General features: G+C 52.1%; 1 protein-coding gene across 1 annotated transcript in view; it reads left to right on the forward strand.

The window, feature by feature from the left end:
* Window positions 1-873: 873 nt before the first annotated feature.
* Window positions 874-26,025, forward strand: part of TTF2 (transcription termination factor 2) — a gene marked incomplete at its 3' end in the record, with an annotated part of 188,190 nt that continues 163,038 nt past the window's right edge. Inside the window, exon 1 of the mRNA XM_075584603.1 lies at window positions 874-932. Coding sequence (XP_075440718.1) covers window positions 905-932 — 28 coding nt within the window. The remainder of the gene's footprint in view (window positions 933-26,025) is intronic.

Below are 26,025 nucleotides of genomic sequence, written 5' to 3' on the forward strand. Positions count from 1 at the left end.
CAAGAGAATGGTGATCCCTAGCGTTGACGCGTCACGTGGTGTGGCTGTGAGCCAATGGGGAGGGGAGGCTTCGGGGAGCGGGGATGAGTGTGGAGTGAAAACAGCGTGAGTGTCTGTCTGTGTGTGTATATGTGTGTCTCAGTGCCTATCTGTGTTTGTGTATGTGTGTGTCTGAGTGCGTGAGTGCCTGCCTGTGTCTGTGTGTCTGTGTGTCTGTGTGTGTGTGTGTGTCTGCGTGTGTGTCTGCGTGCCAGCCCGAGCCCGTGGAGGGAGGGAGGGGGGGGGGAGAGTAGCGGGTCCCTCCGCTCAAGCCACGCCCCCCTCCCGCTCAAGCCTCCCACCTCCCGCTCCCTACAGACCGCATATCGCGGTCTGTGTCTGTCAGCGCCCCGCCAGTCTGCAGTGCGGGCGCGCTGACTCTGGGAGCGGGGCCTTAGCCTAAGAACTCAGAAGAACCTGCTTCTAGAACAGGTGGTGACTATGTAAACCCTTACATTGACATCATACATCACGTGATGGAGAGGGCAGTAACCTGAGTGAGCCCACACATTAAACCTTACGGCAACCAACCCTTTATCGAAACTAGAAGTCCTCAAAGGAGGTACCTCGTTTTATCCTATTGAACGTATCACTGTCAGTATAACAATTTGCCCATCCTTGGGACTTCGGGTAAATGCTGCGGGTATGTTGGTGCGTTATCAATAAATGCGAAGAACTATTGCTGTGAGAATGATTGACTCCCCTTTCATATTTCAGCTATTGTGCGTGAGATGTATGTATGTATGTATGTATGTATATATGTGTGTATGTATGTATATATCAGTTGCACGACTTGTGATTTATTTTGGGAATACTTTCTCCTGCTCTCTCCTGCAGCCTGCTCCGGAATTCTGGCCGCAATATCATGGAGAAAGTGCCTTGCAAGCAGCATGGTAAGTACCCCGGGGGCCGTCTGATCTAACTTCTGTCATGTTCCCTGTATCTCACCGCAGCGCAGCGCCGTCTGATCTAACTTCTGTCATGTTCCCTGTATCTCACCGCAGCGCCGTCTGATCTAACTTCTGTCATGTTCCCTGTATCTCACCGCAGCGCAGCGCCGTCTGATCTAACTTCTGTCATGTTCCCTGTATCACCGCAGCGCAGCGCCGTCTGATCTAACTTCTGTCATGTTCCCTGTAGCTCACCGCAGCGTCGTCTGATCTAACGTCTGTCATGTTCCCTGTATCTCACCGCAGCGCCGTCTGATCTAACTTCTGTCATGTTCCCTGTATCTCACCGCAGCGCCGTCTCATCTAACTTCTGTCATGTTCCCCGTATCTCACCGCAGCGCCGTCTGATCTAACTTCTGTCATGTTCCCTGTATCTCACCGCAGCGCCGTCTGATCTAACTTCTGTCATGTTCCCTGTATCTCACCGCAGCGCCGTCTGATCTAACTTTGTATTGTATTGTATGTCTTTATTTATATAGCGCCATTAATGTACATAGCGCTTCACAGCAGTAATACATGTGGTAATCCAATAAATAACAGATAATATAAATAACAGATCATGGGAATAAGTGCTTTAGACATTAAGGAAGAGGAGTCCCTGCTCCGAGGAGCTTACAGTCTAATTGGTAGGTAGGGAGAACGTACAGAGACAGTAGGAGGGAGTTCTGGTAAGTGCATCTGCAGGGGGCCAAGCTTTATGTGCCATGTGTTCAGAATAGCCACAGTCCTATTCATATGCTTCTTTAAGCAAGTGTGTCTTAAGGTGGGTCTTAAAGGTGGATAGAGAGGGTGCTAGTCGGGTACTGAGGGGAAGGGCATTCCAGAGGTGAGGGGCAGTCAATGAAAAAGGTTTAAGGCGGGAGAGGGCTTTAGATACAAAGGGGGTAGAAAGAAGACATCCTTGAGAAGAACGCAAGAGTCTGGATGGTGCATAACGAGAAATTAGGGCTGAGATGTAAGGAGGAGCAGAAGAGTGTAAAGCTTTAAAAGTGAGGAGAAGAATGGAGTGTGAGATGCGGGATTTGATCGGAAGCCAGGAGAGGGATTTCATGAGGGGAGATGCTGAGACAGATCTAGGAAAGAGTAGAGTGATTCTGGCAGCAGCGTTAAGGATAGATTGTAGGGGAGACAGGTGAGAGGCAGGAAGGCCGGACAGCAGGAGGTTACAGTAATCAAGACGGGAGAGAATGAGGGCCTGAGTCAGAGTTTTAGCAGTCGAGCAACAGAGGAAAGGGCGTATCTTTGTTATATTGCGGAGGAAAAAGCGACAGGTTTTAGAAATGTTTTGAATGTGAGGGGCAAATGTGAGAGAGGAGTCGAGTGTGACCCCAAGGCAGCGTGCTTGGGCTACTGGGTGAATGATCGTAGTTCCAACAGTAATGTGGAAGGAGGTAGTAGGGCCAGGTTTGGGAGGAAGTATGAGGAGCTCTGTTTTAGCCATGTTGAGTTTAAGGCGGCGGAGGGCCATCCAGGATGATATAGCAGAGAGACATTCAGAAACTTTGGTTTGTACAGTAGGTGTAAGGTCGGGTGTTGAGAAATATATTTGTGTGTCGTCAGCATAGAGGTGATAATTAAACCCAAAAGATGTTATTAGGTCACCTAGAGAGAGTGTATACAGAGAAAAGAGAAGAGGTCCCAGGACAGAGCCCTGGGGTACCCCCACAGAGAGATCAATAGAGGAGGAGGAGGTATTAGCAGAAGAGACACTGAAAGTACGATGGGAGAGGTAGGATGAGATCCAGGATAGAGCTTTGTTCCGAATGCCAAGAGTATGGAGAATGTGAAGGAGAAGAGGGTGGTCCACGGTGTCAAATGCTGCAGAGAGGTCGAGTAATATGAGCAGAGTGTAATGACCTCTGTCTTTGGCAGCATGGAGGTCGTCAGTTATTTTAGTGAGGGCTGTTTCCGTGGAGTGAGCAGTACGGAAGCCAGATTGTAGAGGGTCTAGGAGAGAATAGGTGTTGAGAAAATGGAGCAAGCGAGCGAATACAAGACGTTCAAGGAGTTTAGAGGCAAAAGGCAGGAGGGAGACAGGCCGATAGTTAGAAAGACAGGTAGGGTCAAGCTTGCTGTTTTTGAGTAATGGTATGACTGTTGCATGTTTGAAGGAGGATGGAAAGGTTCCAGAGCAGAGGGAGGAGTTAAAAATGTGCGTGAGCGTAGGGATTATAGTAGGAGCAAGAGGTTTTAGGAGATGGGAGGGAATGGGGTCAAGAGGGCAAGTGGTAGAGGGAGAAGAGGCGATCAACAGCGACACATCCTCCTCTGAGACAGTGGAAAGAGAGTCAAGGAAGGCAGGAGGAGAGTTAGGAAGAGGTGTAGGATGGGAGGAAGAAACAGAGGGGATGTTCTGACGTATGGATTCCACCTTTTCCTTAAAATAGTCAGCAAAGTCCTGAGCGGAGATGGAGGAAGGAGAGGCAGCGGAGGGTGGTTTGAGTAGAGTATCAAAGACAGAGAACAGTCGGCGTGGGTTAGACTTGTGCATGTTGATTAGTGAAGAAAAGTAGGCTTGTTTAGCTTGCGAGAGGGCAGAGTTGAAACAGGATAGCATAAATTTGTAGTGAAGGAAGTCTGCGAGAGTATGAGATTTCCTCCAGAGGCGTTCAGAGGAACGAGTGGAGGAACGCAGCATGCGCGTGTGGGAATTTAACCAGGGTCTAGGGTTAAAAGGGCGAGTGCGGCAGAGAGAAAGCGGGGCATGTAGATCAAGAGAGGAGGACAAGGCAGAGTTGTAGTTCCTGACCAGTTTGTCAGGGTCTGTAGCAGATCTGAGAGAGGAGAGGGAGGAGTGTAACGTGGACTCAAAGTCAGGTAAGTGAATAGAGCGCAGGTTTCTGCAGAACCGGGGTGTAGATGGAGGTGGAGAAGTTGAGAAGCGAGATAGAGAGAATGAGATGAGGTGATGGTCAGAGAGAGGAAAAGGGGAAATGGAGAAATCAGAGAGAGAGAAATTTTTAGTGAAAACCAGGTCTAAGTAGTGGCCATCCTTGTGGGTGCTGGCTGCAGTCCACTGTTGAAGGCCAAAAGAAGAGGTTAGAGAAAGAAAGCGGGAAGCCCAAGGGAGAGAGGGGTCATCAATGTGGCAATTGAAGTCCCCAAGGAGAAGAACAGGGGAGTCTGAGGAGAGGAAGAAAGAGAGCCAGGATTCAAAGTGAGAGAGAAAGGCAGAAGGGGGATGAGTAGAGGTAGGTGGGCGATAGATGACCGCCACATGAACAGGGAGAGGAGAGAAAATCTGGACAGTGTGAGCCTCAAAGGAGGGAAAAGCAAGAGAGGGAGGAATAGGAAGGGTTCGGTAACGGCAGAGAGAGGAGAGCAGGAGCCCCACACCTCCACCCCTGCCATCAAGGCGCGGAGTGTGGGAGAAGGAAAGGCCACCATAGGAGAGGGCAGCTTCCAGAGCAGAGTCAGACTGAGTGAGCCAGGTCTCAGTTATAGCAAAGAGAAGCAGGGAGTGAGAGAGAAAGAAGTCATGCACAGAGAGGCACTTGTTAGAGAGGGAGCGAGCATTCCAAAGGGCACAGGAGAAAGGGAGAGAGGAGGGAGGGTGGCAGGGGATGGGTATGAGGTTGGAGGGGTTAACACCAGAAGGAGTAGAAGTTGTATGTGGGAGGCGAGGACGAGAGCAAGTAGAAATAAGGCAGGGACCAGGATTGGGAGAGATATCCCCAGAAGCAAGGAGGAGAAGCATGGATAGAAAGAGGATGTGTGAGGATGATTTGTAGGGGTGTGTTTTAGTGCAGGAGGTATAGCTGTGTGGTGACAGAGGACGCAGGTAAGAAAGGAGTTCATGTGAACTGAGAAGTGGGGAAGAAAGGAGAGATGGAGATATATGAATAGAGTTAGAGACATAAGGAGACTGGTGGAAGGAAGTGCATAATTTGAGAATAAGTGCGGTTGCAGCAAATATAAAAAATAAAGGCGGCATCGCAGCAATAGTTAAGTGTTGAGATGTGCAGTCTGGGATAGATGATATCCTCTTTCCAACGTAGATCAAAAGCAGGAATCAGAAGCAGTAGGTGATGTCCACTTTTCCACTCCTTTTTAAACTTTAAATACTTGAAACATATATACTTAAAAGCATATCTGCTTAAAAGCATGGCTGCTAGCAGCAATGGCTGTTAGGAGTTTACTTATATACATTTATAAAGTCACCTGGTTGGCACAACAAACTTAATTAGCACATGTGAGGGTAGTTAAAGCAAATGGTTTTTCTAAGGTGGGTGTTGCCTTGCCTTGCACACGTGTGAAAGCTGAATTAAATTAAGACAGTAGGGGGATGATTTACAGACAGACAATTAGAATATGTTTTTACCTAAATAGAACTAAATACACAGCATGGGAGAATATCAGGATAGACAGACAATTGGAATATGTTTTTACCTAAATAGAACTAAATACACAGCATGGGAGAATATCAGGATAGACAGACATGTCATGTTCCCCGTATCTCACCGCAGCGCCGTCTGATCTAACTTCTGTCATGTTCCCTGTATCTCACCGCAGCGCCGTCTGATCTAACTTCTGTCATGTTCCCTGTATCTCACCGCAGCGCCGTCTGATCTAACTTCTGTCATGTTCCCCGTATCTCACCGCAGCGCCGTCTGATCTAACTTCTGTCATGTTCCCTGTATCTCACCGCAGCGCCGTCTGATCTAACTTCTGTCATGTTCCCTGTATCTCACCGCAGCGCAGCGCCGTCTGATCTAACTTCTGTCATGTTCCCTGTATCTCACCGCAGCGCAGCGCCGTCTGATCTAACTTCTGTCATGTTCCCTGTATCTCACCGCAGCGCAGCGCCGTCTGATCTAACTTCTGTCATGTTCCCTGTATCTCACCGCAGCGCCGTCTGATCTAACTTCTGTCATGTTCCCTGTATCTCACCGCAGCGCCGTCTGATCTAACTTCTGTCATGTTCCCTGTATCTCACCGCAGCGCCGTCTGATCTAACTTCTGTCATGTTCCCTGTATCTCACCGCAGCGCCGCACAGTCTGATCTAACTTCTGTCATGTTCCCTGTATCTCACCGCAGCGCCGTCTGATCTAACATCTGTCATGTTCCCTGTATCTCACCGCAGCGCAGCGCCGTCTGATCTAACTTCTGTCATGTTCCCTGTATCTCACCGCAGCGCAGCGCCGTCTGATCTAACTTCTGTCATGTTCCCTGTATCTCACCGCAGCGCAGCGCCGTCTGATCTAACTTCTGTCATGTTCCCTGTATCTCACCGCAGCGCCGTCTGATCTAACTTCTGTCATGTTCCCTGTATCTCACCGCACCGCAGCGCCGTCTGATCTAACTTCTGTCATGTTACCTGTATCTCACCGCAGCGCCGTCTGATCTAACTTCTGTCATGTTACCTGTATCTCACCGCACCGCAGCGCCGTCTGATCTAACTTCTGTCATGTTCCCCCTGTCTCACCGCAGCGCCGTCTGATCTAACTTCTGTCATGTTCCCTGTATCTCACCGCAGCGCCGTCTGATCTAACTTCTGTCATGTTCCCTGTATCTCACCGCAGCGCCGTCTGATCTAACTTCTGTCATGTTCCCTGTATCTCACCGCAGCGCCGTCTGATCTAACTTCTGTCATGTTCCCTGTATCTCACCGCAGCGCCGTCTGATCTAACTTCTGTCATGTTCCCTGTATCTCACCGCAGCGCAGCGCCGTCTGATCTAACTTCTGTCATGTTCCCTGTATCACCGCAGCGCCGTCTGATCTAACTTCTGTCATGTTCCCTGTATCTCACCGCAGCGCCGTCTGATCTAACTTCTGTCATGTTCCCTGTATCACCGCAGCGCCGTCTGATCTAACTTCTGTCATGTTCCCTGTATCTCACCGCACCGCAGCGCCGTCTGATCTAACTTCTGTCATGTTCCCTGTATCTCACCGCAGCGCCGTCTGATCTAACTTCTGTCATGTTACCTGTATCTCACCGCACCGCAGCGCCGTCTGATCTAACTTCTGTCATGTTCCCCGTATCTCACCGCAGCGCAGTCTGATCTAACTTCTGTCATGTTCCCTGTATCTCACCGCAGCGCCGTCTGATCTAACTTCTGTCATGTTCCCTGTATCTCACCGCAGCGCCGTCTGATCTAACTTCTGTCATGTTCCCTGTATCTCACCGCAGCGCAGCGCCGTCTGATCTAACTTCTGTCATGTTCCCCGTATCTCACCGCAGCGCAGTCTGATCTAACTTCTGTCATGTTCCCTGTATCTCACCGCAGCGCCGTCTGATCTAACTTCTGTCATGTTCCCTGTATCTCACCGCAGCGCCGTCTGATCTAACTTCTGTCATGTTCCCTGTATCTCACCGCAGCGCCGTCTGATCTAACTTCTGTCATGTTCCCCGTATCTCACCGCAGCGCAGCGCCGTCTGATCTAACTTCTGTCATGTTCCCTGTATCTCACCGCAGCGCCGTCTGATCTAACTTCGGTCATGTTCCCTGTATCTCACCGCAGCGCCGTCTGATCTAACTTCTGTCATGTTCCCTGTATCTCACCGCAGCGCCGTCTGATCTAACTTCTGTCATGTTCCCTGTATCTCACCGCAGCGCCGTCTGATCTAACTTCTGTCATGTTCCCTGTATCTCACCGCAGCGCAGCGCCGTCTGATCTAACTTCTGTCATGTTCCCTGTATCTCACCGCAGCGCCGTCTGATCTAACTTCTGTCATGTTCCCTGTATCACCGCAGCGCCGTCTGATCTAACTTCTGTCATGTTCCCTGTATCTCACCGCAGCGCAGCGCCGTCTGATCTAACTTCTGTCATGTTCCCTGTATCTCACCGCAGCGCCGTCTGATCTAACTTCTGTCATGTTCCCTGTATCTCACCGCACCGCAGCGCCGTCTGATCTAACTTCTGTCATGTTCCCTGTATCTCACCGCAGCGCCGTCTGATCTAACTTATGTCATGTTCCCTGTAGCTCACCGCAGCGTCGTCTGATCTAACTTCTGTCATGTTCCCTGTATCACCGCAGCGCCGTCTGATCTAACTTCTGTCATGTTCCCTGTATCTCACCGCAGCGCAGCGCCGTCTGATCTAACTTCTGTCATGTTTCCTGTATCTCACCGCAGCGCCGTCTGATCTAACTTCTGTCATGTTCCCTGTATCACCGCATCGCAGCGCCGTCTGATCTAACTTCTGTCATGTTCCCTGTATCACCGCAGCGCCGTCTGATCTAACTTCTGTCATGTTCCCTGTATCTCACCGCAGCGCCGTCTGATCTAACTTCTGTCATGTTCCCTGTATCTCACCGCAGCGCCGTCTGATCTAACTTCTGTCATGTTCCCTGTATCTCACCGCAGCGCCGTCTGATCTAACTTCTGTCATGTTCCCTGTATCTCACCGCAGCGCCGTCTGATCTAACTTCTGTCATGTTCCCCGTATCTCACCGCAGCGCAGCGCCGTCTGATCTAACTTCTGTCATGTTCCCCGTATCTCACCGCAGCGCAGCGCCGTCTGATCTAACTTCTGTCATGTTCCCCGTATCTCACCGCAGCGTAGCGCCGTCTGATCTAACTTCTGTCATGTTCCCTGTATCTCACCGCAGCGCCGTCTGATCTAACTTCTGTCATGTTCCCTGTATCTCACCGCAGCGCCGTCTGATCTAACTTCTGTCATGTTCCCTGTATCTCACCGCAGCGCCGTCTGATCTAACTTCTGTCATGTTCCCTGTATCTCACCGCAGCGCAGCGCCGTCTGATCTAACTTCTGTCATGTTCCCTGTATCACCGCAGCGCCGTCTGATCTAACTTCTGTCATGTTCCCTGTATCTCACCGCAGCGCCGTCTGATCTAACTTCTGTCATGTTCCCTGTATCTCAGCGCAGCGCCTTCTGATCTAACTTCTGTCATGTTCCCTGTATCTCACCGCACCGCAGCGCCGTCTGATCTAACTTCTGTCATGTTCCCTGTATCTCACCGCAGCTCCGTCTGATCTAACTTCTGTCATGTTCCCTGTATCTCACCGCACCGCAGCGCCGTCTGATCTAACTTCTGTCATGTTCCCTGTATCTCACCGCAGCGCCGTCTGATCTAACTTCTGTCATGTTACCTGTATCTCACCGCACCGCAGCGCCGTCTGATCTAACTTCTGTCATGTTCCCCGTATCTCACCGCAGCGCCGTCTGATCTAACTTCTGTCATGTTCCCTGTATCTCACCGCAGCGCCGTCTGATCTAACTTCTGTCATGTTCCCTGTATCTCACCGCAGCGCCGTCTGATCTAACTTCTGTCATGTTCCCTGTATCTCACCGCAGCGCCGTCTGATCTAACTTCTGTCATGTTCCCTGTATCTCACCGCAGCGCCGTCTGATCTAACTTCTGTCATGTTCCCTGTATCTCACCGCAGCGCAGCGCCGTCTGATCTAACTTCTGTCATGTTCCCCGTATCTCACCGCAGCGCCGTCTGATCTAACTTCTGTCATGTTCCCTGTATCTCACCGCAGCGCCGTCTGATCTAACTTCTGTCATGTTCCCCGTATCTCACCGCAGCGCAGCGCCGTCTGATCTAACTTCTGTCATGTTCCCTGTATCTCACCGCAGCGCCGTCTGATCTAACTTCGGTCATGTTCCCTGTATCTCACCGCAGCGCAGCGCCGTCTGATCTAACTTCTGTCATGTTCCCTGTATCTCACCGCAGCGCAGCGCCGTCTGATCTAACTTCTGTCATGTTCCCTGTATCTCACCGCAGCGCCGTCTGATCTAACTTCTGTCATGTTCCCTGTATCTCACCGCAGCGCCGTCTGATCTAACTTCTGTCATGTTCCCTGTATCACCGCAGCGCCTTCTGATCTAACTTCTGTCATGTTCCCTGTATCTCACCGCAGCGCAGCGCCGTCTGATCTAACTTCTGTCATGTTCCCTGTATCTCACCGCAGCGCCGTCTGATCTAACTTCTGTCATGTTCCCTGTATCACCGCAGCGCCGTCTGATCTAACTTCTGTCATGTTCCCTGTATCTCACCGCAGCGCCGTCTGATCTAACTTATGTCATGTTCCCTGTATCTCACCGCAGCGCAGCGCCGTCTGATCTAACTTCTGCCATGTTCCCTGTATCTCACCGCAGCGCAGCGCCATCTGATCTAACTTCTGTCATGTTCCCTGTATCTCACCGCAGCGCAGCGCCGTCTGATCTAACTTCTTTCATGTTCCCTGTATCTCACCGCATCGCAGCGCCGTCTGATCTAACTTCTGTCATGTTCCCTGTATCTCACCGCAGCGCCGTCTGATCTAACTTCTGTCATGTTCCCTGTATCACCGCAGCGCCGTCTGATCTAACTTCTGTCATGTTCCCTGTATCTCACCGCAGCGCCGTCTGATCTAACTTCTGTCATGTTCCCTGTATCTCACCGCAGCGCAGCGCCGTCTGATCTAACTTCTGTCATGTTCCCTGTATCTCACCGCAGCGCCGTCTGATCTAACTTCTGTCATGTTCCCTGTATCTCACCGCAGCGCCGTCTGATCTAACTTCTGTCATGTTCCCTGTATCTCACCGCAGCGCCGTCTGATCTAACTTCTGTCATGTTCCCCGTATCTCACCGCAGCTCCGTCTGATCTAACTTCTGTCATGTTCCCTGTATCTCACCGCAGCGCCGTCTGATCTAACTTCTGTCATGTTCCCCGTATCTCACCGCAGCGCCGTCTGATCTAACTTCTGTCATGTTCCCTGTATCTCACCGCAGCGCCGTCTGATCTAACTTCTGTCATGTTCCCCGTATCTCACCGCAGCGCCGTCTGATCTAACTTCTGTCATGTTCCCTGTATCTCACCGCAGTGCAGCGCCGTCTGATCTAACTTCTGCCATGTTCCCTGTATCTCACCGCAGCGCAGTCTGATCTAACTTCTGTCATGTTCCCTGTATCACCGCAGCGCCGTCTGATCTAACTTCTGTCATGTTCCCTGTATCTCACCGCAGCGCAGTCTGATCTAACTTCTGTCATGTTCCCTGTATCACCGCAGCGCCGTCTGATCTAACTTCTGTCATGTTCCCTGTATCACCGCAGCGCCTTCTGATCTAACTTCTGTCATGTTCCCTGTATCACCGCAGCGCCGTCTGATCTAACTTCTGTCATGTTCCCCGTATCTCACCGCAGCGCAGCGCCGTCTGATCTAACTTCTGTCATGTTCCCCGTATCTCACCGCAGCGCCGTCTGATCTAACTTCTGTCATGTTCCCTGTATCTCACCGCAGCGCAGCACCGTCTGATCTAACTTCTGTCATGTTCCCCGTATCTCACCGCAGCGCCGTCTGATCTAACTTCTGTCATGTTCCCTGTATCTCACCGCAGCGCCGTCTGATCTAACTTCTGTCATGTTCCCTGTATCTCACCGCAGCGCAGCACCGTCTGATCTAACTTCTGTCATGTTCCCTGTATCTCACGGCAGCGCCATCTGATCTAACTTCTGTCATGTTCCCTGTATCTCACCGCAGCGCCGTCTGATCTAACTTCTGTCATGTTCCCTGTATCACCGCAGCGCAGCGCCGTCTGATCTAACTTCTGTCATGTTCCCTGTATCACCGCAGCGCAGCGCCGTCTGATCTAACTTCTGTCATGTTCCCTGTATCTCACCGCAGCGCCGGCTGATCTAACTTCTGTCATGTTCCCTGTATCACCGCAGCGCCGTCTGATCTAACTTCTGTCATGTTCCCTGTATCACCGCAGCGCCGTCTGATCTAACTTCTGTCATGTTCCCTGTATCACCGCAGCGCCTTCTGATCTAACTTCTGTCATGTTCCCTGTATCACCGCAGCGCCGTCTGATCTAACTTCTGTCATGTTCCCCGTATCTCACCGCAGCGCAGCGCCGTCTGATCTAACTTCTGTCATGTTCCCTGTATCTCACCGCAGCGCCGTCTGATCTAACTTCTGTCATGTTCCCTGTATCTCACCGCAGCGCCGTCTGATCTAACTTCTGTCATGTTCCCTGTATCTCACCGCAGCGCAGCGCCGTCTGATCTAACTTCTGTCATGTTCCCCGTATCTCACCGCAGCGCCGTCTGATCTAACTTCTGTCATGTTCCCTGTATCTCACCGCAGCGCAGCACCGTCTGATCTAACTTCTGTCATGTTCCCCGTATCTCACCGCAGCGCCGTCTGATCTAACTTCTGTCATGTTCCCTGTATCTCACCGCAGCGCCGTCTGATCTAACTTCTGTCATGTTCCCTGTATCTCACCGCAGCGCAGCACCGTCTGATCTAACTTCTGTCATGTTCCCTGTATCTCACGGCAGCGCCGTCTGATCTAACTTCTGTCATGTTCCCTGTATCTCACCGCAGCGCCGTCTGATCTAACTTCTGTCATGTTCCCTGTATCTCACCGCAGCGCCGTCTGATCTAACTTCTGTCATGTTCCCTGTATCTCACCGCATCGCAGCGCCGTCTGATCTAACTTCTGTCATGTTCCCTGTATCTCACCGCAGCGCCATCTGATCTAACTTCTGTCATGTTCCCTGTATCTCACCGCAGCGCCGTCTGATCTAACTTCTGTCATGTTCCCTGTATCTCACCGCAGCGCCGTCTGATCTAACTTCTGTCATGTTCCCTGTATCTCACCGCATCGCAGCGCCGTCTGATCTAACTTCTGTCATGTTCCCTGTATCACCGCAGCGCAGCGCCGTCTGATCTAACTTCTGTCATGTTCCCTGTATCACCGCAGCGCAGCGCCGTCTGATCTAACTTCTGTCATGTTCCCTGTATCTCACCGCAGCGCCGGCTGATCTAACTTCTGTCATGTTCCCTGTATCACCGCAGCGCCGTCTGATCTAACTTCTGTCATGTTCCCTGTATCTCACCGCAGCGCAGCGCCGTCTGATCTAACTTCTGTCATGTTCCCTGTATCACCGCAGCGCAGCGCCGTCTGATCTAACTTCTGTCATGTTCCCTGTATCTCACCGCAGCGCCGGCTGATCTAACTTCTGTCATGTTCCCTGTATCACCGCAGCGCCGTCTGATCTAACTTCTGTCATGTTCCCTGTATCTCACCGCAGCGCAGCGCCGTCTGATCTAACTTCTGTCATGTTCCCTGTATCTCACCGCAGCGCAGCGCCGTCTGATCTAACTTCTGTCATGTTCCCTGTATCTCACCGCAGCGCCGTCTGATCTAACTTCTGTCATGTTCCCTGTATCTCACCGCAGCGCCGTCTGATCTAACTTCTGTCATGTTCCCTGTATCTCACCGCAGCGCCGTCTGATCTAACTTCTGTCATGTTCCCTGTATCTCACCGCAGCGCAGCGCCGTCTGATCTAACTTCTGTCATGTTCCCCGTATCTCACCGCAGCGCAGCGCCGTCTGATCTAACTTCTGTCATGTTCCCCGTATCTCACCGCAGCGTAGCGCCGTCTGATCTAACTTCTGTCATGTTCCCTGTATCTCACCGCAGCGCCGTCTGATCTAACTTCTGTCATGTTCCCTGTATCTCACCGCAGCGCCGTCTGATCTAACTTCTGTCATGTTCCCTGTATCTCACCGCAGCGCCGTCTGATCTAACTTCTGTCATGTTCCCTGTATCTCACCGCAGCGCCGTCTGATCTAACTTCTGTCATGTTCCCTGTATCTCACCGCAGCGCAGCGCCGTCTGATCTAACTTCTGTCATGTTCCCCGTATCTCACCGCAGCGCAGTCTGATCTAACTTCTGTCATGTTCCCTGTATCACCGCAGCGCAGCGCCGTCCGATCTAACTTCTGTCATGTTTCCTGTATCTCACCGCAGCGCAGCGCCGTCTGATCTAACTTCTGCCATGTTCCCTGTATCTCACCGCAGCGCCGTCTGATCTAACTTCTGTCATGTTCCCTGTATCTCACCGCAGCGCCGTCTGATCTAACTTCTGTCATGTTCCCTGTATCTCACCGCAGCGCCGTCTGATCTAACTTCTGTCATGTTCCCTGTATCTCACCGCAGCGCCGTCTGATCTAACTTCTGTCATGTTCCCTGTATCTCACCGCAGCGCCGTCTGATCTAACTTCTGTCATGTTCCCTGTATCTCACCGCACCGCAGCGCCGTCTGATCTAACTTCTGTCATGTTCCCTGTATCTCACCGCAGCGCAGCGCCGTCTGATCTAACTTCTGTCATGTTCCCTGTATCTCAACGCAGCGCCGTCCGATCTAACTTCTGTCATGTTTCCTGTATCTCACCGCAGCGCCGTCTGATCTAACTTCTGTCATGTTCCCTGTATCTCACCGCAGCGCAGCGCCGTCTGATCTAACTTCTGTCATGTTTCCTGTATCTCACCGCAGCGCCGTCTGATCTAACTTCTGTCATGTTCCCTGTATCACCGCAGCGCCGTCTGATCTAACTTCTGTCATGTTCCCTGTATCTCACCGCAGCGCCGTCTGATCTAACTTCTGTCATGTTCCCTGTATCTCACCGCAGCGCCGTCTGATCTAACTTCTGTCATGTTCCCTGTATCTCACCGCAGCGCCGTCTGATCTAACTTCTGTCATGTTCCCTGTATCTCACCGCAGCGCCGTCTGATCTAACTTCTGTCATGTTCCCTGTATCTCACCGCAGCGCCGTCTGATCTAACTTCTGTCATGTTCCCTGTATCTCACCGCAGCGCAGCGCCGTCTGATCTAACTTCTGTCATGTTCCCTGTATCACCGCAGCGCCGTCTGATATAACTTCTGTCATGTTCCCTGTATCTCACCGCAGCGCCGTCTGATCTAACTTCTGTCATGTTCCCTGTATCTCACCGCAGCGCAGCGCCGTCTGATCTAACTTCTGTCATGTTCCCTGTATCTCACCGCAGCGCAGCGCCGTCTGATCTAACTTCTGTCATGTTCCCTGTATCTCACCGCAGCGCAGCGCCGTCTGATCTAACTTCTGTCATGTTCCCTGTATCACCGCAGCGCCGTCTGATCTAACTTCTGTCATGTTCCCTGTATCTCACCACAGCGCCGTCTGATCTAACTTCTGTCATGTTCCCCGTATCTCACCGCAGCGCCGTCTGATATAACTTCTGTCATGTTCCCTGTATCTCACCGCAGCGCCGTCTGATCTAACTTCTGTCATGTTCCCTGTATCTCACCGCAGCGCAGCGCCGTCTGATCTAACTTCTGTCATGTTCCCTGTATCTCACCGCAGCGCAGCGCCGTCTGATCAAACTTCTGTCATGTTCCCCGTATCTCACCGCAGCGCCGTCTGATCTAACTTCTGTCATGTTCCCTGTATCTCACCGCAGCGCCGTCTGATCTAACTTCTGTCATGTTCCCTGTATCTCACCGCAGCGCCGTCTGATCTAACTTCTGTCATGTTCCCTGTATCTCACCGCACCGCAGCGCCGTCTGATCTAACTTCTGTCATGTTCCCCGTATCTCACCGCAGCGCCGTCTGATCAAACTTCTGTCATGTACCCTGTATCTCACCGCAGCGCAGCGCCGTCTGATCTATCTTCTGTCATGTTCTCCGTATCTCACCGCAGCGCCGTCTGATCTAACTTCTGTCATGTTCCCTGTATCTCACCGCAGCGCCGTCTGATCTAACTTCTGTCATGTTCCCTTTATCTCACCGCAGCGCCGTCTGATCTAACTTCTGTCATGTTCCCCGTATCTCACCGCAGCGCAGCGCCGTCTGATCTAACTTCTGTCATGTTCCCTGTATCTCACCGCAGCGCAGCGCCGTCTGATCTAACTTCTGCCATGTTCCCTGTATCTCACCTCAGCGCAGCGCCGTGTGATCTAACTTCTGTCATGTTCCCTGTATCTCACCGCAGCGCAGCGCCGTCTGATCTAACTTCTGCCATGTTCCCTGTATCTCACCGCAGCGCAGCGCCGTCTGATCTAACTTCTGTCATGTTCCCTGTATCTCACCGCAGCGCCGTCTGATCTAACTTCTGTCATGTTCCCTGTATCTCACCGCAGCGCCGTCTGATCTAACTTCTGTCATGTTCCCTGTATCTCACCGCAGCGCAGCGCCGTCTGATCTAACTTCTGTCATGTTCCCTGTATCTCACCGCAGCGCCATCTGATCTAACTTCTGTCATGTTCCCTGTATCACCGCAGCGCCGTCTGATCTAACTTCTGTCATGTTCCCTGTATCTCAGCGCAGCGCCGTCTGATCTAACTTCTGTCATGTTCCCTGTATCTCACCGCAGCGCCGTCTGATCTAACTTCTGTCATGTTCCCTGTATCTCACCGCAGCGCCGTCTGATCTAACTTCTGTCATGTTCCCTGTATCTCACCGCAGCGCCGTCTGATCTAACTTCTGTCATGTTCCCTGTATCTCACCGCAGCGCAGCGCCGTCTGATCTAACTTCTGTCATGTTCCCTGTATCTCACCGCAGCGCCGTCTGATCTAACTTCTGTCATGTTCCCTGTATCTCACCGCAGCGCAGCGCCGTCTGATCTAACTTCTGTCATGTTCCCTGTATCTCACCGCAGCGCCGTCTGATCTAACTTCTGTCATGTTCCCTGTATCTCACCGCAGCGCCGTCTGATCTAACTTCTGTCATGTTCCCTGTATCTCACCGCAGCGCAGCGCCGTCTGATATAACTTCTGTCATGTTCCCTGTATCTCACCGCAGCGCCGTCTGATCTAACTTCTGTCATGTTCCCTGTATCTCACCGCAGCGCCGTCTGATCTAACTTCTGTCATGTTCCCTGTATCTCACCGCAGCGCAGCGCCGTCTGATCTAACTTCTGTCATGTTCCCTGTATCTCACCGCAGCGCCGTCTGATCTAACTTCTGTCATGTTCCCTGTATCTCACCGCAGCGCCGTCTGATCTAACTTCTGTCATGTTCCCTGTATCTCACCGCAGCGCAGTCTGATCTAACTTCTGTCATGTTCCCTGTATCTCACCGCAGCGCAGCGCCGTCTGATCTAACTTCTGTCATGTTCCCTGTATCACCGCAGCGCCTTCTGATCTAACTTCTGTCATGTTCCCTGTATCACCGCAGCGCCGTCTGATCTAACTTCTGTCATGTTCCCCGTATCTCACCGCAGCGCAGCGCCGTCTGATCTAACTTCTGTCATGTTCCCTGTATCTCACCGCAGCGCCGTCTGATCTAACTTCTGTCATGTTCCCTGTATCTCACCGCAGCGCCGTCTGATCTAACTTCTGTCATGTTCCCCGTATCTCACCGCAGCGCCGTCTGATCTAACTTCTGTCATGTTCCCTGTATCTCACCGCAGCGCCGTTTGATCTAACTTCTGTCATGTTCCCTGTATCTCACCGCAGCGCAGCACCGTCTGATCTAACTTCTGTCATGTTCCCTGTATCTCACCGCAGCGCCGTCTGATCTAACTTCTGTCATGTTCCCTGTATCTCACCGCAGCGCCGTCTGATCTAACTTCTGTCATGTTCCCTGTATCTGCAGCGCCTTCTGATCTAACTTCTGTCATGTTCCCTGTATCTCACCGCAGCGCCGTCTGATCTAACTTCTGTCATGTTCCCTGTATCTCACCGCAGCGCCGTCTGATCTAACTTCTGTCATGTTCCCTGTATCTCACCGCAGCGCCGTTTGATCTAACTTCTGTCATGTTCCCTGTATCTCACCGCATCGCAGCGCCGTCTGATCTAACTTCTGTCATGTTCCCTGTATCACCGCAGCGCCGTCTGATCTAACTTCTGTCATGTTCCCTGTATCACCGCAGCGCCGTCTGATCTAACTTCTGTCATGTTCCCTGTATCTCACCGCAGCGCCGTCTGATCTAACTTCTGTCATGTTCCCTGTATCTCACCGCAGCGCCGTCTGATCTAACTTCTGTCATGTTCCCTGTATCTCACCGCAGCGCAGCGCCGTCTGATCTAACTTCTGTCATGTTCCCTGTATCTCACCGCAGCGCCGTCTGATCTAACTTCTGTCATGTTCCCTGTATCTCACCGCAGCGCCGTCTGATCTAACTTCTGTCATGTTCCCTGTATCTCACCGCAGCGCCGTCTGATCTAACTTCTGTCATGTTCCCTGTATGTCACCGCAGCGCAGCGCCGTCTGATCTAACTTCTGTCATGTTCCCTGTATCTCACCGCAGCGCCGTCTGATCTAACTTCTGTCATGTTCCCTGTATCACCGCAGCGCCGTCTGATCTAACTTCTGTCATGTTCCCTGTATCTCACCGCAGCGCCGTCTGATCTAACTTCTGTCATGTTCCCTGTATCTCACCGCAGCGCCGTCTGATCTAACTTCTGTCATGTTCCCTGTATCTCACCGCAGCGCCGTCTGATCTAACTTCTGTCATGTTCCCTGTATCTCACCGCAGCGCAGCGCCGTCTGATCTAACTTCTGTCATGTTCCCTGTATCTCACCGCAGCGCAGCGCCGTCTGATCTAACTTCTGTCATGTTCCCTGTATCTCACCGCAGCGCAGCGCCGTCTGATCTAACTTCTGTCATGTTCCCTGTATCTCACCGCAGCGCAGCGCCGTCTGATCTAACTTCTGTCATGTTCCCTGTATCTCACCGCAGCGCCGTCTGATCTAACTTCTGTCATGTTCCCTGTATCTCACCGCAGCGCAGCGCTGTCTGATCTAACTTCTGTCATGTTTCCTGTATCTCACCGCAGCGCCGTCTGATCTAACTTCTGTCATGTTCCCTGTATCACCGCAGCGCAGCGCCGTCTGATCTAACTTCTGTCATGTTCCCTGTATCACCGCAGCGCAGCGCCGTCTGATCTAACTTCTGTCATGTTCCCTGTATCTCACCGCAGCGCCGTCTGATCTAACTTCTGTCATGTTCCCTGTATCTCACCGCAGCGTAGCGCCGTCTGATCTAACTTCTGTCATGTTCCCTGTATCTCACCGCAGCGTAGCGCCGTCTGATCTAACTTCTGTCATGTTCCCTGTATCTCACCGCAGCGCCGTCTGATCTAACTTCTGTCATGTTCCCTGTATCTCAACGCAGCGCCGTCCGATCTAACTTCTGTCATGTTTCCTGTATCTCACCGCAGTGCTGCGCCGTCTGATCTAACTTCTGTCATGTTCCCTGTATCTCACCGCAGCGCCGTCTGATCTAACTTCTGTCATGTTTCCTGTATCTCACCGCAGCGCCGTCTGATCTAACTTCTGTCATGTTCCCTGTATCACCGCAGCGCCGTCTGATCTAACTTCTGTCATGTTCCCTGTATCTCACCGCAGCGCCGTCTGATCTAACTTCTGTCATGTTTCCTGTATCTCACCGCAGCGCCGTCTGATCTAACTTCTGTCATGTTCCCTGTATCACCGCAGCGCCGTCTGATCTAACTTCTGTCATGTTCCCTGTATCTCACCGCAGCGCCGTCTGATCTAACTTCTGTCATGTTTCCTGTATCTCACCGCAGCGCCGTCTGATCTAACTTCTGTCATGTTCCCTGTATCACCGCAGCGCCGTCTGATCTAACTTCTGTCATGTTCCCTGTATCACCGCAGCGCCGTCTGATCTAACTTCTGTCATGTTCCCTGTATCTCACCGCAGCGCCGTCTGATCTAACTTCTGTCATGTTCCCTGTATCTCACCGCAGCGCCGTCTGATATAACTTCTGTCATGTTCCCTGTATCTCACCGCAGCGCCGTCTGATCTAACTTCTGTCATGTTCCCTGTATCACCGCAGCGCAGCGCCGTCTGATCTAACTTCTGTCATGTTCCCTGTATCTCACCGCAGCGCCGTCTGATCTAACTTCTGTCATGTTCCCTGTATCTCACCGCAGCGCCGTCTGATCTAACTTCTGTCATGTTCCCTGTATCTCACCGCAGCACAGCGCCGTCTGATCTAACTTCTGTCATGTTCCCTGTATCTCACCGCAGCGCCGTCTGATCTAACTTCTGTCATGTTCCCTGTATCTCACCGCAGCGCCGTCTGATCTAACTTCTGTCATGTTCCCTGTATCTCACCGCAGCGCCGTCTGATCTAACTTCTGTCATGTTCCCTGTATCTCACCGCAGCGCCGTCTGATCTAACTTCTGTCATGTTCCCTGTATCTCACCGCAGCGCAGCGCCGTCTGATCTAACTTCTGTCATGTTCCCCGTATCTCACCGCAGCGCCGTCTGATCTAACTTCTGTCATGTTCCCTGTATCTCACCGCAGCGCCGTCTGATCTAACTTCTGTCATGTTCCCTGTATCTCACCGCAGCGCCGTCTGATCTAACTTCTGTCATGTTCCCTGTATCTCACCGCACCGCAGCGCCGTCTGATCTAACTTCTGTCATGTTCCCCGTATCTCACCGCAGCGCCGTCTGATCTAACTTCTGTCATGTTCCCTGTATCTCACCGCAGCGCCGTCTGATCTAACTTCTGTCATGTTCCCTTTATCTCACCGCAGCGCCGTCTGATCTAACTTCTGTCATGTTCCCTGTATCTCACCGCAGCGCCGTCTGATCTAACTTCTGTCATGTTCCCTGTATCTCACCGCAGCGCCGTCTGATCTAACTTCTGTCATGTTCCCTGTATCACCGCAGCGCCGTCTGATCTAACTTCTGTCATGTTCCCTGTATCACCGCAGCGCCGTCTGATCTAACTTCTGCCATGTTCCCTGTATCTCACCGCAGCGCAGCGCCGTGTGATCTAACTTCTGTCATGTTCCCTGTATCTCACCGCAGCGCAGCGCCGTCTGATCTAACTTCTGCCATGTTCCCTGTATCTCACCGCAGCGCAGCGCCGTCTGATCTAACTTCTGTCATGTTCCCTGTATCTCACCGCAGCGCCGTCTGATCTAACTTCTGTCATGTTCCCTGTATCTCACCGCAGCGCCGTCTGATCTAACTTCTGTCATGTTCCCTGTATCTCACCGCACCGCAGCGCCGTCTGATCTAACTTCTGTCATGTTCCCCGTATCTCACCGCAGCGCCGTCTGATCTAACTTCTGTCATGTTCCCTGTATCTCACCGCAGCGCCGTCTGATCTAACTTCTGTCATGTTCCCTGTATCTCACCGCAGCGCAGCGCCGTCTGATCTAACTTCTGTCATGTTCCCCGTATCTCACCGCAGCGCCGTCTGATCTAACTTCTGTCATGTTCCCTGTATCTCACCGCAGCGCCGTCTGATCTAACTTCTGTCATGTTCCCTGTATCTCACCGCAGCGCCGTCTGATCTAACTTCTGTCATGTTCCCTGTATCTCACCGCAGCGCAGCGCCGTCTGATCTAACTTCTGTCATGTTCCCCGTATCTCACCGCAGCGCAGCGCAGTCTGATCTAACTTCTGTCATGTTCCCTGTATCACCGCAGCGCAGCGCCGTCTGATCTAACTTCTGTCATGTTCCCTGTATCTCACCGCAGCGCCGTCTGATCTAACTTCTGTCATGTTCCCTGTATCTCACCGCAGCGCCGTCTGATCTAACTTCTGTCATGTTCCCTGTATCTCACCGCAGCGCCGTCTGATCTAACTTCTGTCATGTTCCCTGTATCTCACCGCAGCGCAGCGCCGTCTGATCTAACTTCTGTCATGTTCCCTGTATCTCACCGCAGCGCAGCGCCGTCTGATCTAACTTCTGTCATGTTCCCTGTATCACCGCAGCGCCGTCTGATCTAACTTCTGTCATGTTCCCTGTATCTCACTGCAGCGCCGTCTGATCTAACTTCTGTCATGTTCCCTGTATCACCGCAGCGCCGTCTGATCTAACTTCTGTCATGTTCCCTGTATCTCACCGCAGCGCCGTCTGATCTAACTTCTGTCATGTTCCCTGTATCTCACCGCAGCGCCGTCTGATCTAACTTCTGTCATGTTCCCTGTATCTCACCGCAGCGCCGTCTGATCTAACTTCTGTCATGTTCCCTGTATCTCACCGCATCGCAGCGCCGTCTGATCTAACTTCTGTCATGTTCCCTGTATCACCGCAGCGCCGTCTGATCTAACTTCTGTCATGTTCCCTGTATCTCACCGCAGCGCAGCGCCGTCTGATCTAACTTCTGTCATGTTCCCTGTATCTCACCGCAGCGCCGTCTGATCTAACTTCTGTCATGTTCCCTGTATCTCACCGCAGCGCCGTCTGATCTAACTTCTGCCATGTTCCCTGTATCTCACCGCAGCGCAGCGCCGTCTGATCTAACTTCTGTCATGTTCCCTGTATCTCACCGCAGCGCAGCGCCGTCTGATCTAACTTCTGTCATGTTCCCTGTATCTCACCGCAGCGCCGTCTGATCTAACTTCTGTCATGTTCCCTGTGTCTCACCGCAGCGCCGTCTGATCTAACTTCTGTCATGTTCCCTGTGTCTCACCGCAGCGCCGTCTGATCTAACTTCTGTCATGTTCCCTGTATCTCACCGCAGCGCCGTCTGATCTAACTTCTGTCATGTTCCCTGTATCTCACCGCAGCGCCGTCTGATCTAACTTCTGTCATGTTCCCTGTATCTCACCGCAGCGCAGCGCCGTCTGATCTAACTTCTGTCATGTTCCCTGTATCACCGCAGCGCCGTCTGATCTAACTTCTGTCATGTTCCCTGTATCTCACCGCAGCGCCGTCTGATCTAACTTCTGTCATGTTCCCTGTGTCTCACCGCAGCGCCGTCTGATCTAACTTCTGTCATGTTCCCTGTGTCTCACCGCAGCGCCGTCTGATCTAACTTCTGTCATGTTCCCTGTATCTCACCGCAGCGCCGTCTGATCTAACTTCTGTCATGTTCCCTGTATCTCACCGCAGCGCCGTCTGATCTAACTTCTGTCATGTTCCCTGTATCTCACCGCAGCGCCGTCTGATCTAACTTCTGTCATGTTCCCTGTATCTCACCGCAGCGCCGTCTGATCTAACTTCTGTCATGTTCCCTGTATCTCACCGCAGCGCCGTCTGATCTAACTTCTGTCATGTTCCCTGTATCTCACCGCAGCGCCGTCTGATCTAACTTCTGTCATGTTCCCTGTATCTCACCGCAGCGCCGTCTGATCTAACTTCTGTCATGTTCCCTGTATCTCACCGCAGCGCCGTCTGATCTAACTTCTGTCATGTTCCCTGTATCTCACCGCAGCGCCGTCTGATCTAACTTCTGTCATGTTCCCTGTATCTCACCGCAGCGCCGTCTGATCTAACTTCTGTCATGTTCCCTGTATCTCACCGCATCGCAGCGCCGTCTGATCTAACTTCTGTCATGTTCCCTGTATCACCGCAGCGCAGCGCCGTCTGATCTAACTTCTGTCATGTTCCCTGTATCACCGCAGCGCAGCGCCGTCTGATCTAACTTCTGTCATGTTCCCTGTATCACCGCAGCGCAGCGCCGTCTGATCTAACTTCTGTCATGTTCCCTGTATCTCACCGCAGCGCAGCGCCGTCTGATCTAACTTCTGTCATGTTCCCTGTATCTCACCGCAGCGCAGCGCCGTCTGATCTAACTTCTGTCATGTTCCCTGTATCTCACCGCAGCGCAGCGCCGTCTGATCTAACTTCTGTCATGTTCCCTGTATCTCACCGCAGCGCCGTCTGATCTAACTTCTGTCATGTTCCCTGTATCTCACCGCAGCGCCGTCTGATCTAACTTCTGTCATGTTCCCCGTATCTCACCGCAGCGCAGCGCCGTCTGATCTAACTTCTGTCATGTTCCCCGTATCTCACCGCAGCGCAGTCTGATCTAACTTCTGTCATGTTCCCTGTATCTCACCGCAGCGCCGTCTGATCTAACTTCTGTCATGTTCCCCCTATCTCACCGCAGCGCAGCGCCGTCTGATCTAACTTCTGTCATGTTCCCTGTATCTCACCGCAGCGCAGCGCCGTCTGATCTAACTTCTGTCATGTTCCCCGTATCTCAACGCAGCGCCGTCTGATCTAACTTCTGTCATGTTCCCTGTATCTCACCGCAGCGCCGTCTGATCTAACTTCTGTCATGTTCCCCGTATCTCAACGCAGCGCCGTCCGATCTAACTTCTGTCATGTTTCCTGTATCTCACCGCGGCGCCGTCTGATCTAACTTCTGTCATGTTTCCTGTATCTCACCGCAGCGCAGCGCCGTCTGATCTAACGTCTGTCATGTTCCCTGTATCTCACCGCAGCGCCGGCTGATCTAACTTCTGTCATGTTTCCTGTATCTCACCGCGGCGCCGTCTGATCTAACTTCTGTCATGTTTCCTGTATCTCACCGCAGCGCCGTCTGATCTAACTTCTGTCATGTTCCCTGTATCTCACCGCAGCGCAGCGCCGTCCGATCTAACTTCTGTCATGTTCCCTGTATCTCACCGCAGCGTAGCGCCGTCTGATCTAACTTCTGTCATGTTTCCTGTATCTCACCGCAGCGCCGTCTGATCTAACTTCTGTCATGTTCCCTGTATCTCACCGCAGCGCAGCGCCGTCTGATCTAACTTCTGTCATGTTCCCTGTATCTCACCGCAGCGCAGCGCCGTCTGATCTAACTTCTGTCATGTTCCCTGTATCTCACCGCAGCGCCGTCTGATCTAACTTCTGTCATGTTCCCTGTATCTCAACGCAGCGCAGCGCCGTCTGATCTAACTTCTGTCATGTTCCCCGTATCTCACCGTAGCGCCGTCTGATCTAACTTCTGTCATGTTACCTGTATCTCACCGCAGCGCCGTCTGATCTAACTTCTGTCATGTTCCCTGTATCTCACCGCAGCGCCGTCTGATCTAACTTCTGTCATGTTCCCTGTATCTCACCGCAGCGCAGCGCCGTCTGATCTAACTTCTGTCATGTTCCCCGTATCTCACCGCAGCGCCGTCTGATCTAACTTCTGTCATGTTCCCCGTATCTCACCGCAGCGCAGCGCCGTCTGATCTAACTTCTGTCATGTTCCCTGTATCTCAACGCAGCGCCGTCTGATCTAACTTCTGTCATGTTCCCTGTATCTCACCGCAGCGCCGTCTGATCTAACTTCTGTCATGTTTCCTGTATCTCACCGCGGCGCAGCGCCGTCCGATCTAACTTCTGTCATGTTTCCTGTATCTCACCGCGGCGCAGCGCCGTCTGATCTAACTTCTGTCATGTTTCCTGTATCTCACCGCAGCGCAGCGCCGTCTGATCTAACTTCTGTCATGTTTCCTGTATCTCACCGCAGCGCCGTCTGATCTAACTTCTGTCATGTTCCCTGTATCTCACCGCAGCGCCGTCTGATCTAACTTCTGTCATGTTCCCTGTATCTCACCGCAGCGCAGCGCCGTCTGATGTAACTTCTGTCATGTTCCCTGTATCTCAACGCAGCGCAGCGCCGTCTGATCTAACTTCTGTCATGTTCCCCGTATCTCACCGCAGCGCAGCGCCGTCTGATCTAACTTCTGTCATGTTCCCCGTATCTCACCGTAGCGCCGTCTGATCTAACTTCTGTCATGTTACCTGTATCTCACCGCAGCGCCGTCTGATCTAACTTCTGTCATGTTCCCTGTATCTCACCGCAGCGCCGTCTGATCTAACTTCTGTCATGTTCCCTGTATCTCACCGCAGCGCAGCGCCGTCTGATCTAACTTCTGTCATGTTCCCCGTATCTCACCGCAGCGCCGTCTGATCTAACTTCTGTCATGTTCCCCGTATCTCACCGCAGCGCAGCGCCGTCTGATCTAACTTCTGTCATGTTCCCTGTATCTCAACGCAGCGCCGTCTGATCTAACTTCTGTCATGTTCCCTGTATCTCACCGCAGCGCCGTCTGATCTAACTTCTGTCATGTTTCCTGTATCTCACCGCGGCGCAGCGCCGTCCGATCTAACTTCTGTCATGTTTCCTGTATCTCACCGCGGCGCAGCGCCGTCTGATCTAACTTCTGTCATGTTTCCTGTATCTCACCGCAGCGCAGCGCCGTCTGATCTAACTTCTGTCATGTTTCCTGTATCTCACCGCAGCGCCGTCTGATCTAACTTCTGTCATGTTCCCTGTATCTCACCGCAGCGCCGTCTGATCTAACTTCTGTCATGTTCCCTGTATCTCACCGCAGCGCAGCGCCGTTTGATCTAACTTCTGTCATGTTCCCTGTATCTCACCGCAGCGCAGCGCCGTCTGATCTAACTTCTGTCATGTTCCCTGTATCTCACCGCAGCGCAGCGCCGTCTGATCTAACTTCTGTCATGTTCCCTGTATCTCACCGCAGCGCCGTCTGATCTAACTTCTGTCATGTTCCCTGTATCTCACCGCAGCGCCGTCCGATCTAACTTCTGTCATGTTTCCTGTATCTCACCGCAGCGCCGTCTGATCTAACTTCT

The sequence above is a fragment of the Ascaphus truei genome, unplaced genomic scaffold, assembly GCF_040206685.1.
Source record: "Ascaphus truei isolate aAscTru1 unplaced genomic scaffold, aAscTru1.hap1 HAP1_SCAFFOLD_670, whole genome shotgun sequence".
NCBI classification, from domain to species: Eukaryota; Metazoa; Chordata; class Amphibia; order Anura; family Ascaphidae; genus Ascaphus; species Ascaphus truei.